The 14,224-nt window shown below is 36.2% G+C and overlaps 1 protein-coding gene across 1 annotated transcript; it reads right to left on the bottom strand.

Annotated features, from left to right (window-relative positions):
- Positions 1–1,664: 1,664 nt before the first annotated feature.
- Positions 1,665–8,514, bottom strand: LOC113280775 (developmentally-regulated G-protein 1-like). The gene is made up of 3 exons (XM_026529359.1): positions 8,269–8,514; positions 2,004–2,123; positions 1,665–1,835 (listed from the first exon to the last, which is right to left on the bottom strand). Exons 1-3 carry the CDS (start codon positions 8,512–8,514, stop codon positions 1,665–1,667), a joined length of 537 nt encoding a protein of 178 aa, XP_026385144.1.
- Positions 8,515–14,224: the final 5,710 nt, after the last annotated feature.

Raw genomic sequence — 14,224 nt, 5'->3', positions numbered from 1 at the left:
CATTGTAGGTGTAGGAGTAACTTTACTGCTGCTCGAAAGATGACAAGGATTAACCAACTGAGCTCTGCTAGGGTCTGGTGCTAAACGAAACTCGCTCATTCTACTGCTGCTCGGAAGATGACAAGGATTAACCAACTGAGCGCTGCTAGGGTCTGGTGCTAAATGAAACTCGCTCATTCTACTGCTGCTCGGAAGATGACAAGGATTAACCAACTGAGCTTTGCTAGGGTCTGGTGCTAAACAAAACTCGCTCATTCTACTGCTGCTCAGAAGATGACAAGGATTAACCAACTGATCTCTACTAGGATCTGGTGCTAAACTAAACTCGCTCATTCTACTGTTTCTCGGAAGATGACAAGGATTAACCAACTGATCTCTACTAGGGTCTGGTGCTAAACGAAACTCGCTCGTAGTAGGTTCACGAACAAAATCGGGAGCACGAAGAGGAACACGTTCAAATAAACGAAGCTCCAAGAAAGACAACTGGTTAACAATACACAATGACAAGAAAGAATAGAGCTTCACATCACTGTCAACAACATTGCTTCTCCCCTCATAGTCAAATACAAACTGAATTGAGTCCGGTAAAACGCTATTCCAATAAGAACAGACATGCGCCTTCAACTCATCAACTGTTGACTTCGTAGTAACTTGGTATGGACACGCATCGGTACCCCGGATAACCACACAGAGAAAATGACGATCCATCTTCAAAAGGAATATATAAAAACAAATCTTCTGAATCTGGATGTATTCAATTGATAATATGTAAACAAATTAGCAGCAGTACATACTAATTCAGTTCACATCACAATTGAACACACAAACTTCACATCTGTGTATATTGCATTGAAAATCAGATTACTAAACCCTAAAAGACATGATTGGAGACAAACCCAAATAATGGACAAATTGAAAAATTTACCAGTCACATAATCAACTAAACCCTGGATATTCAAAATCAACAACTAAAATCAAAAATTAACAAAAATTAATCATCAACAACTAAAAATTGCTTCAAAATCGACAGAGAAACTTCAATTGGACAAATTGAAACTTATAGATTCGACATTATTATAGAAACTTCAATTGCTTCAAAACCAACTCAGAAACTTCGATTAGATGAAACTCCAATTGATGAAACTTCGATTAGATGAAACTTGGATTCTACAAACGTATTAAACAATCGCTAATCATCATGATTGATAAACGAGATCTGAAGAAAAAAAACGAGCTCTGAATTGCCGATTTCTGCAGAGCTCTGCGGGAAGGGAAGAGGAGGTTCTGCAGAGCTCTGCGGGAAGGGAAGAGAAATAAATTCTCTTTGAAAAGAAGGGTTTAAAAAGTTAGGGGGTATTTTAGGTAAGAGACATTTTTTTTTTAATTTTCCTGGGCCAAATATCCAAATTGACTATATAAACAGAATATTTCTGATTTTTGGCTATATAAAGAATATCAAAAGCTAAGAATCTATATGACCCCGGAATTTTGTGTTTTGGTCTTTTTGAATTGTTATTTCTCATACATGTGAATTATTTCTCATAAAAGTGGTAATGTTAACAGATTGAACTCGACCCATTTTGTGCACATTATTGTTTCTCATAGATCTGTATCTAAGGCACCACTTCTTTCTTTAATGAGAGCAAAAGGGAAAGTGAATCTACCTACAAATTACAACTAATGACGACAAAATTTGGTTGCCGAGCTAGGTGGTCCACGTCATCAATACCAACCACATCAATCTTGTTATACACATAAATACGCTTCATGTATTTACGATTTCCTTCAATAACATTGATGAGATCATCCACTGTAGAATCCTCACGGAACAGAAGCTACAAGAGAAAGGCAACTACACGGAATGAGACCATGTTTCTTAAGCAGCTACACAGCTAAGCGCTTGGCAGAAAAACGATAGAAAGGAAAATGTTGCACAGAACTAAAACGCCCCACTGTTTGAAATTCAGTATTCTACTCTATTCAACTGTAATATGTGGAGTTACCTCTGCGTTGTATATCTTATACTCATGCAGAATTTGATAGCAAAGCTTCTCATCAATGTGAGTCAACTGCATCGTAGTGTTGAAAGATATGCCTCCCGTCTTTTTCCTATTGAAGTATATCTGCCAAATGCAGTGAAAAAAGAAAAAGAAAAAGAAGAGGAACAAGAGAACATGGTTAACGGGATATCCTTCACAGAAATACCACAAAATGTCGTTTGAATAGATATACGATCTAACCTGTGGTGGCTTCTTGTTTTAACGCAAATCCACAGATTCCAACTTCTTGGTTAATATTTGACGATGACCCTCACTCTAAGTCAGGTCTCCAAAGGACATATTTAGAAGACAATATAGAAAATTAAAATTCACATAGAAGAACAATATGTATTTCTCAAAAAATGAGGTAGTGGAATGTGATCATGGATTTTATCACCTTGAAATGAGTAAACATCATCAAAAAAACTAAATTGCATTATGCATGAGAAAGAAATAATGTAAGGGACAACAAAGTACCATACAGAAAAAATGCGAACACAAAAAATGATCAGACATGGAGACTAGATAATTTAATCAGATCTACGAAACTAACCAGAGTAGGGAGTTGTTCCTGTTGGAAAACGATTAATAAAAAATAATTTTTTAAAGTTTTAATAAAAAATTATAATTTATTGTTTTATTTTGTGAATGAAACTTTTTAGTCCCACATCGTGGAGTTTCCAATATTTAGTAGTTTTAAGAAACTATATAAACCTTTTAGTCCCACATCGGGAGTTTTTCTTCTTAAATTGTTTTATTCCATTATATAAAGAAATTCACTTCTTTTGTAAAATCTATGGGAAAGGGGTTGCTCTATATTTTAGAGGGACCCCTAAGGGAAAATATTTTATAGCGTTTTTTTTAAGCATTCGCGATTTTCCTTAACGGTTTTTTCGGAGTTGCCAAGCTCAAGTTGAGCATCTACTACATATGCTAGTAGTAGGTGTATTAGGGTGTTTTATCCTGGAGATATCCGTCCTGTGAGGGCTATAGCATCACTCTTGAGTGTAGCCGGGCGCTAATGTCTTAAGGACAACGTGTTGAACACGTGACTCACTCTGTTTTCCAAAGTTTTGCCTTGTTGCTGTTGCGGAGATACGGGGAGCTTGTTCGTTTCGTCAAAACAATCACTTCCATTATAAAGAAGCTAAGTATCAATAACTTTTGCTTATTTAATTTTTCTTTGTTTTTGATTATTGCACCCAACAATCTTAAGACATTAGTATTTGTAATAATCGAAAACGATTGATTGGTTTGTGAATCATGGATGTTAATTGTGGAGTGAAAAACAAAAACGAATTTCTGGTCAGCTGTAGAGTTTCAATTTTATCTTTTAATCTAGAAGTAATTTCGATGAACCCTTTTGACACAACGTAGTAGACATCCTGATAGTTACCCGCGTAAAATTTCAGAATTTTTGGAGTTGTAAAAGTATTTTTTGATATTTTACAAAACATAAAAACGTTTCTGAAAAATTCTGACGAGCAGAAAATTGTTGTTAACTAAATTAATTTTTGTGGGGTAACCATGAGTTTTTGAAACGCTGATTCAAACGAAGTTTGTATATATAGATGTTATCTTCAAAACTCATATTTTACTTTCTGATTTGGAATTGTGATTTGTAAATAAAGGTGTCATCTCCGAGGGACATGGCTAATAGCCGCATGTGGTTGGAAACAAATCTTCCAAAGATGGCAAAGTTGAGAACATCGAACGCAACTCTAAGCATGGTCTTCATGATAAAGGTATATTTCGTAAACCTGAATCCGGAATTACTTTAGTTAAGGGTGAGTGTTATGTTTGTAAAATTTCTGGCCACGCGGCAGTAAATTGTAGACAACATAAAAACCTTAATAAGTAGAAAGTTAATGCTAATTTAGTTGAAACAAACTAGAACGAGTTTGGTGGCATGATGTCGGAAGTTATTTTAATAACCAATGTGAGACCAGTAGGTGGACTCTGGAGCCACCAAGAATGTTTGTTGAAACAGAGACCTGTTCACCTCCTATCATAGGATAGGGGATGTCGAGAAACTCTTATTGAGTAACTCATATGCAATAGAGGTTGCATAAAAGGAAAAGGTCGAGCAGAAGCTCATATCTGTAATGTTCTCACATTGAATGAAGTTTTCATGTTCCGAACATATGCGAAAATCTTGTATCTTGTTCTGTTGTAGATGGAAAAATATTTAAGATCTTAATTGAATCTGGAAAACTTGTTGTAACTAGGCAGTGATTTTTTAAGCAAGAGTTATAGGACTTTGGGTCTATATAAGCTTAACGGAAAAACTGATGATGTGAACGTAGTTGATTCTTGTGATATCTTTGTGTGATTGATTGTTTTACGTGGTAGACTTGGAACCGTAAACTTATAAGTCAATGCTTAACTGGCTAGCATAGGCTTCGTACCCAAATTTAGTTTGGATTTTGAACACAAAAGTGAAATCTGTGAAGAATCAAAATATGCTATAAAATCTTTTAGCACAAATGTTCAGAGTAATTCTAAGCCTTTAGAATTAATTCAGTTAGGCCTAGTTGACATGAGTTCAACCCAAAACCACTGTGGTAAAAGATGGTTATAACTTCCGTAGATGATTGTACGAGGTACTATCTTGTATACTTGTTTAGGATAAGGATGACGCCTTAGAAGCCTTAAGATGTATAAACTTGAAGTTGGAAACCAATTAGAAGCCTTGAACATAACAATCGTATCCTTAAGGAGATGATAATTTCCATGTTGATTAGTTCAGGATTACCTGCGGCCTTGTGGGGGGAGGCAGTCCTCTTAACTAGTATATCCTGAATAAAGTACCCTTTTAAGAATCAGATGAAACTCCATATGGTTTATGGAACGGTAGATGACCTTCTTATGAATGTGTCAAAGTGTGGGGGCGTTTGACTAAGATTGTAATTCCTCTTCCTAAAAGAACTAGATTGAAACCAAAAATGTTGATTGTGTTTTCGTATAGGGTATATTGAGTATACTTCTACAAATAGATTTTTGGTTGTGTGTTCTGATTTTTTCTGACATTGGTGTGAATATTATTACGGAATCTAGGGATGCTGAGTTCTTTGAACATGTTTATTCTAAACCTGTACCTCATTAGAGATGTGTTGTTGATCCCCTAGATTTATCTTCAAATAGTCAGAACTTATTTTAAAGGAAGATGAAGTTGATGTTGAGCCTAAGAGAAGTAAAATAATTAGACTTGAGACTTCTTATGAAACCGACTTCATAACATGCCTAGCTTAGTCTGAGCCACAGACTTGTAAAGAAGCCTTGATATCTACTGAAACCCCATTCTGGTAAGAAGCTTCATTTAGTGAAATGGACTCAGTCCGTTGGAACCAGACTTGGGAGCTTGCTAGTTTACCTCCAGGTTGTAAGACCATGGGATGTAAATGAGTCTTTAAGAGGAAACGATAGGTAGATGAAACTGTGGAAAAAATTAAGCTAAGTTGGTAGCTAAAGGCTATAAACTAAAAGAAGGTGTAGATTTCCTTGATTCTAATTCAATTGTGACGGAAATTACTTCCGTTGAGATACTAATTGTTATTGCTGCCATAAAGAACGTAGAGATACATCAGATGGATGTTAAGACAGCTTTTTCTAAAACCGTGAATTAGGTAAAGAAATTTACATAGATCAACCTGAAGACTTTGTAGTGAAAGGTTGTGAATACAAAGTTTGTAATTTGAAAAATCTTTGTATGGTTTTCAAATAAGCACGTAAACAGTGACATGGAAAATTTAATCATGTGATAATGGATAGTGGATTTAAATTAATGAATCTGACAAGTATGTCTACAAGTAACTTGTTAAGGATGTCTGTGTAATTGTATGCTTGTATGTTGATGATATGCTTGATACAAACATAGATGTGATCAATTCCACTAAAAACATGCACTGAATGAGAACATTGACTTGAAAGACTTGGGCCCTTTTGATGTAATCTTAGGGATGAGGATTAGAAGATAATCAAACATTTATAAGTCTTAGTCGTTCTCATTATGTTGAGTTGTGCTTAAGAGATACAATCAGTCTGATTGTAAACCTGCTTGTACTTCGTACGATTATTCTTGTAGTCTCAAGAAAAATAAGGGTAGTGGAGTATCTTAACTTGAATACTCAAAAGTTATAGGATGTCTGATGAATTTAATGAACTGTAAGAGTCCAGACATTGCCTATATTGTGAGTAAGTTAAGTGGATATAATTGTAGTCCAGAGCAAGAGAATTCAGATGCACTGAGTAGAGTATTATGGTACCTAAAATACTCTTTTGATTTATGAAAGGTATCTTGTTGTCCTTGGGACTTTATGATGCAAACTGGATAGTTGACTCAGAGGAGTCTAAGTCTACGAGTGGATATGGTTTCACTCTAACATGTGGGTTTGTTGTTGGAAGATTTCCAAACAAACATATCGCTCAATTCATTATGGAATCTGAGAGTATTGCGTTAGATAAAGCATGAGAGGGGGCCGAGTGCCTAAGATGATTTTTAGAAGACATTCCTCTTTGGCATAGGCCTGTGCCAGCTATATCTATACATTGTGTTAGCCAAGCTATAATAGTTAAAGCTAAGAAATAACTAATCTCAATCGGCGTTATTTCCATTGATTGGATAAAGTCCAAGGAGAATATCGCGCAATCTTTGACGAAAGGTTTGTACAAAGAGATAGTTAAAAATGCATCGAGGGGGTTGGGGCTTAAGCTCATATATTAAACTTGCCATGAAGGATACTCAACCTTGCTGACTGGAGATCCCATGATCAAGGTTTCGAATGAGACAACTAATTTGTGGTGGGTAAAGGTAAACACTATCAGAGATTTTCATTCTCTGTCCCTTCCCTATGGTGTAGACGTGATAGTGTGACTGCATGTGGAGGATGACTTTTTAATAAGTCTTAATGAGTTCTATAGTTTCAATTTAAGATTGAAGTGGGGTGTAGCAGTAACACTCTTTATGGAAACTCACCTATCTGAATGAGGAAGTGGGTCGCTTCCTGTGAGAATATGAGCTGATTCTCTAGAGCATTCTGAGAAACAGGATACGTCCAGGGCCAAAACGGACAAAACGGCACGAGCTTGGCAGCAATCTTGGAGATATCACCCGTGGTTGTTATCACGAATTACATCAAATGCTAGCAGTTCAAGACATAGTTCACTGTCTCTAGCAAGTAATTCTGGTAATATCTCACTAAGCAAAGGTTCAAGACCTCATGGACACCTCTGCCTAAAATGGTATTTCCTGCGTTTTTTATGTGATTTTCATTTTGATGGTTTTGGTATTACTGGAACTTAGGACCTAAAGGTCACTAAGGGTTCACTAGTTCATGCTTTTTCACTTTGGTGAAAGATACCTATAGTCTCACCATGTGAGAATTAAAGATGAAAGCTCTCAATACTATTATGATTTATGCAATCCATAGTATGACCCTGGGGTCAACACACTTTTTGTGAGGGAGAGGACGTAGAAATGACTAGTATGATTTCAACACTTGCACGATCAGTCTGTTTGGATCGTGAGGTTGGGATGTTTATTTACCAAGATCTATCTGTGTTTTCATGTTTTATTGAGTTTTCATTCATGTGGGGGATTGTTGGAAAACGATTAATAAAAAAAATTTTTTAAAGTTTTAATAAAAATTATAATTTATTGTTTTATTTTGTGAATGAAACTTTTTAGTCCCACATCGTGGAGTTTCCAATTTTTAGTAGTTTTAAGAAACTATATAAACCTTTTAGTCCCACATCGGGGAGTTTTTCTTCTTAAGTTGTATTTTCAATTATATAAAGAAATTCACTACTTTTGTAAAATCTATGGGAAAGGGGTTGCTCTATATTTTAGAGGGACCCCTAAGGGAAAATATTTTATAGCGGTTTTTAAGCATTCGCGATTTTCCTTAACGGTTTTTTCGGAGTTGCCAAGCTCAAGTTGAGCATCTACTACATATGCTAGTAGTAGGTGTATTAGGGTGTTTTATCCTGGAGATATCCGTCCTGTGAGGGCTATAGCATCACTCTTGAGTGTAGCCGGGCGCTAATGTCTTAAGGACAACGTGTTGAACACGTGACTCACTCTGTTTTCCAAAGTTTTGCCTTGTTGCTGTTGCGGAGATACGGGGAGCTTGTTCGTTTCGTCAAAACAATCACTTCCATTATAAAGAAGCTAAGTATCAATAACTTTTGCTTATTTAATTTTTCTTTGTTTTTGATTATTGCACCCAACAGTTCCACGTCCTCCTCTGCCACCACCACCAAAACCTCCACTACCACCACTACCCCCAAAACGTCCTCCCCTGCCACCAGACCTACCTCCGTCTCTACCACCTCTTCCTCCACTAAATATTCCTCCTCTGCCACTACCACCAAAACCTCCTCTGCCGCCACGACCACCAGAGGCACCACCATCACGGTCTCTTGGTCGGGCTTCTTCAACTGTCAAGGAGGAATTACCAAATTCAGCTCCATTCATCTCAAGAGCTTTGTTGAAAGCTTGGGCATCAGAGAACTCATACAGACAGCGTTATTCGATGGGTACCTTTTTCACAGCAGGTTTAGCAGGTTCTTCATCAGAACTTTCATCAGAGCTACTTTCTTTTTTGGCAGCGGGCTTTGCATCATGTTTAGCCTCCTGAAGGAATGAGCAGCGGAAACAGAATTCAGTAAAATATTATGGGACACAAGAAACAGAAATGATGATACACATTTTGATAGGCTGCCCATCCAACTGATCTGGTCATGCAATCTTGTACAAGGACTACGTCAAGAAGTCACTTTGAAACCCCTTAATCAACAATTCATTTGAAGAAACAAAAAACATCAGCCATGTAACAGGTCTTACTCAATGCATATTAAGAGGAGTAATCCGGCATAATAGAATGAATCTATCTAAACTGTAGAACCAAATCTTCTTATGCAAATAAAAATCATAAGCAACACAGAACTACATCCACGCAGTATTAAACATGCACTGGCTATTTTTACCTGTCATCACTGGATTCTTGCTTCTTTGCTGCTGGTGTAGGAACAAAAGCTTTCTTTGCAACTAGCTGTTACATCAGTGGAAGTTTTTTTCAATAAATCAACCAACCAATAAATAAGAAAACTAATAAAAAAAAATCAAACAAGACAAACCTCATCCTCAGAGTCACTGTCATAAGAGCTATCATTGCTGGACTCTTCTTTCTTTTTGGCTGCAGGTGCAGGGGCTTCCTTTGTAGGTACAGAAGTGTTCAGTGTTACTAATTAGTAGATAAACACAGTAAGTTCTCGGATATTAAGAATAGCGATTTTTTATGTTTTCAATCCACGATATTTCATAGGCATTTTTGCTCTTTCGAAACAGAAACCATGATAGCACAAAAAACAAACATATATTGCTAGTTCTCAGGAGGTGCCCAACCTCAGAAACCCAATAAGTGCAACACGTCCATGACCAAATTTTGTCACTTCAAAGCCCTCTCCAGCTCCTCTCGAACCCTGGAAATAAATATAAAAGGAGAAAGATAATTACACACCATAATCCAAATCACAGAAAGGAACAAGGAAGACAAAAATAAAAGGTAAGCACATTGAACTAGGAACCAGTACCAACAAGCTGTTTAATACACAGTGGCCCTGATCTCGGCGAAAGATATATTTATATACCTACAAACACTGCCCACCAGTACCAACGATCTATTTAATATACATAGACGTGGCCCTGATCTCCGCTAATAACAAAACAATACGTTCATGAACCCATTGCCCAGCGCGATACACCTTCCATTTTGAAAATAAAGAGGAATGTCCCTGATCTCGGCAATACAAAATAACCAGAATCGACAAAGCTACACAATCAGAATACGCTATACAAGGTATGTAATAAAGATATTCGTTGTTATGTACCTGGGTGCCACTTCCTGAGTGCCCTTAGTAATAAGACAGTAAGTAGGAGTAGTTAGTGTGGTAGCCGTTATCAATCATGAGATGTATTAATGAGCTGTTAAACATCGGTCAGTTAAGGACAGGTGTACTGTCTAGATTAGTCAATCTTTAGCAAATAGGGTTTGTTGCTTTAAAAGCTGTAAGAGAGGCGGTTGTTCTTGACTAAGGAAATTATTAACTATATTGAGTGTCACCTTTTCTTCAATTCCATCGTTTTACTCAGGCTCTTATCCTTGTGATTTGAGAATAAACCCCTATCATCTGTTGTGATTTGTTGTGGTAACACAACAATTGGCATCAGAGCCGTTCAATCCTTGTTTCACTATGGGAAGAAGCGGTAATCCAACTTGCAAAGATTTACAAGATAAATATGATTCACAGCAATTACAAATCAACTCACTGAATGATAAGATCGACAAGATGATGACTAAAGACGAGTTCAAGCTTCATTTGTGCTCCACTACGGCTTCTCCCACTTGGTGGTTGTGACATGGTACTTGGTGTTGATTGGCTCAAACAGCTAGGTGATGTTCTATTTAACTTCTCCAAACTGAGCATCTCATTTAAACATCAAGGTAAGAAAGTCACACTCTCTGGTAGTCCTCAAAAAGCTAACTTAATGCATATGAGTGGTAATGCAGTTAAGAAATTTTTTAACAAGCATACACATGGTGTCATAGCTCAATTATTTTCTGTTTCCACACAACCCATTTCAACACCACCACAACCTCAAATATCCACCCTCATACAACAATTTCAAGATGTGTTCTCTGAACCATCTCAATTACCACCCCAAAGAAGTTTGGATCACACCATTCCTATCAAACCAAACTCTGAACCTATTTCTGTGAGACCATATAAATGTCCTTATGTTCAAAAATCTGTTGTAGAAGAATTAGTTAAAGACATGCTAGCCAGTAGCATCATCCAGTCAAGGCATAGCCCTTTTGCAACTCCTATTCTTTTAGTGAAAAAGAAAGACAACACATGGAGGTTTTGTGTTGATTATAGGAAACTTAACTCAATCACTATCAAGGACAAATTTCCAATACCCATTATTGAGGAGCTACTGGATGAACTCAATGGGGCCATATGGTTAACTAAAATTGATCTGAGATCTGGCTATCACCAAATCAGAGTGGCATTGGATGATATTTTCAAAACAGCATTTAGAACACATCATGGCCACTTTGAGTTTAGAGTAATTCCCTTTGGCTTGACTAATGCTCCATGCACATTTCAAGCTCTCATGAATGATATTTTCCAAGCTCACCTGAGGAAATTCATTTTGGTTTTGTTTGATGATATACTGGTCTACAGCTCCAGCCTGGAAGAACATATTCAACATCTCCAAATCACATTGAGTATACTCAGGCAACACCAACTCTTTTCCAAACTCTCTAAGTGCTATTTTGCTCAACTTGAAATTGAGTTTTTGGGACACATTATCAATGCAGAGGGTGTTAAAGCTGATCCTAGTAGGTAGGCTTTATCAAAGGATCATGAGGGGTTCTAATAGAAACATTATGTGAAAAAGTCAAAATATGTTGGATCGGTTTTGGTTTAGCATAAAAACATATGTGTTTCGACGGTTTTCAACTGTTGCTTGTAATTGTTAAAACCGGTTTTCAACCTTTCTCTGATAAAGGTTGAGGTGAGTTGTTATTCTTTTGTTTATGCATAAGGATGACAACGTGGTGATATTTCGATATCAATTCTCCCTGGACGAAGATGCTATCATATTGGAGAAGTGGATGCAAAATTTGAGGTAACAATCTTATTAGTTAATTGTTTTCCTGTTTAAGAAAAGCCTGAGTTTATATTATATATATTTGTTGCTTTTGCTTAACAAAATTTAGGTTCAATTGATATTTATTCCATGATGTGTGTGTGGATGTGTGTTTCAATTGGTTCCTGTTAAGAAAAACTATTGGTATCTTGATTTATTGTGTGGTATCAATCGTTTAGGCTTACAAAATTTCGGTACAATTGATGTGTGTGTGATTCAATTGGTTTCGGTTAAGAAAAACTATTGTTATCTTGCTTTTGTATGGTATCAATTGTTTAGGATTACAAAATTACAGTGCATTGCAGTTATTTTAATGTCTATGTTGTTTCAATTGCTTCTGGTTGAGGTGAATAATTATGCAAGTTGATTTATTTTGGTTTGTATGAATTATTTATGGCTTAACGAAATAGTATATGTAGGGGATGAGTTGTTTAGTCCAATTCGATTCCGGATAAGAAACTAAGTTAATTCTGATCTTAGTTTGTCTAATCAAAAGTAAGGGTTAGGTTATTCAAGTATAATCGAATGCCTAAACAAGAAAATGCTAGTTAACTAACCTAGTGTTTGGCTTGTTTAAAATTGAAAGGTCCAAGTTTATGGATAATTAGAACCTGATGAGAAAAATGGAGTTTATCTTTATTTTAGTCTTATCGAATTAAGCGGTTTTTTGAGCAATCGGTTTAGCAAAGTAACTAATGTGATTCGTTTTTTTTTATTTACTAAACTAAATGGGAAAAATTGTTTAAGACAATTGTTTCCTTGGTAACATATCAAAATAAGACTAATTGTAGTTTCGGTTTTTATATTGGTTATCAGAACATGATGTGTGGAACCCTCATGCCTAACTCTACAGGTTTGCAAGTCTATTCTGATATTTGTAAGATTCTTTTCATGTTGTCCTTTATTTTTTCGTTTCTTTGTCATTTTTGTGAAAAAAGGGGGAGAAATATATGGAATAAACAGATGGTGCTGGTATTGATTTTATTTTGATTGACATCGCTAGGGAAAAGGACATTGGTACTTGAATGTTTAATCTAAGGAAAGAGTGAAAGCACAGACTAAGGGGGAGTAACATGTCATATAGATTGGTATAACAAAGACGTGCGAATTGAATATCTACCTATCTTCCTTAGGGGGAGTATTTGCTTTATTATTATAATGTCAACAGCGGCATTTTCAAGAATTTAATGAAAGCAGTTTTACTGTGCTGTTGAATCGGGAATCAAGCGGAGTGTAATGAATTCTTGTAATTTTTTTATCCATATGATGTAAGAGTTTTGTCACTAAAATTGACAAAGGGGGAGATTGTTAGAGCATTGCTCGGTTTAACCCACCAAGCGTTGGTATGTCAAGTTTGGTTGTCATATTTTAGTGAATCAAAACTCATGTTAAGAGTCACTTGATTATGTACTAGAGTTAAACTTCGTATAGGTTAGCTTGAAAGTATTAGGATATGAGACATTACAAGTATTGTAAAGTCTTGAAGATGTGAAGAAGAAAGGAGCTACAACGACAACAATCATCCTTCCACTTGAGGTTAGTGATATTTGACTTGAACTGTTTCATTCCCTAACGTATCTTTCAAGTCGTGCATATTGAAAACATAACTGCGAAGCATATATTAACTCTAGATAAACATGGTATTAAGGAATACAATACGAGGTTTATTGCTTAACCATTAAAATTTGTGGATAACACATCGCCATAATCATTTGAATGCTATTGTGATTATGTATGGGTATGAGGTGAGGATTTCATCCTAGGGAACAATGTTTACATGTGTTCTAAGGAAGTAAGTTCATAAACTTGTTTGTGAATTGAAAAGGAAATTGCCAGGGGTTATTGGTTTTGTTATTCATTGCATATCTTATGAACAACCAATATGTATGATAGAGTATAACCTCTCACAACTTGTTGTGTTCTTGATAGAACTATTCACAAAGTCTTGACTTATGTATTGGTATAACTTTTATTAGTAAAGCCAATCTTATGTAATCACCTGTGGTATGATCGGATTATGTCTGAACTTGGGGAAAGGGAACCGATCCTAGTAAGGAAAATGGAACCGATCCTTGTAAGGGAAAGGGAACCGATCCTAGTAAGGGAAAGGGAATCGATCCTTGTAAGGGGTGCAGTACATCAAAGGTAACGATCCTTGTATGGGGTGCAGCAAGGTTTATAGCAGAAAGGGGAATCGATCCTATAGACATGTGATGAGTGCCAAATATTGTATATATTTATCCCTTTTTGTTGGCATTTAACTCATCTTTTATGCATTAATTCTACATTTTATCCCATATTCTGTATTTTCATTGTTTTCAAGAATAAATATTTTTATTAATTAATTTTGCATTTTTAGGTAATAAATAAAGTTCGGATGACTTGCGGAGCAAAAAGAGCAGAAAAGTAGTGAAAAGCCGGGAGAAATCACGCAAGGAAGCCGCGAAGAATGGTGCGCACAACCTCA

This window comes from Papaver somniferum, chromosome 5 (genome assembly GCF_003573695.1).
Source record: "Papaver somniferum cultivar HN1 chromosome 5, ASM357369v1, whole genome shotgun sequence".
NCBI classification, from domain to species: domain Eukaryota; kingdom Viridiplantae; phylum Streptophyta; class Magnoliopsida; order Ranunculales; family Papaveraceae; genus Papaver; species Papaver somniferum.
This window is presented reverse-complemented; position numbering and strand designations above follow the sequence as displayed.

What these genes read in the sequence shown, in the direction of transcription:
- LOC113280775 (XM_026529359.1), bottom strand. Translation starts at nt 8,514, where the DNA reads ATGAATGGAGCTGAATTTGGTAATTCCTCCTTGACAGTTGAAGAAGCC. An exon ending in GCAGAGGAGGACGTGGAACT is followed by an intron (nt 2,124 to 8,268) that starts GTTGGGTGCAAT and finishes TGCATTTGGCAG; the next exon opens with ATATACTTCAATAGGAAAAA. An exon ending in ATAAGATATACAACGCAGAG is followed by an intron (nt 1,836 to 2,003) that starts GTAACTCCACAT and finishes TTTCTCTTGTAG; the next exon opens with CTTCTGTTCCGTGAGGATTC.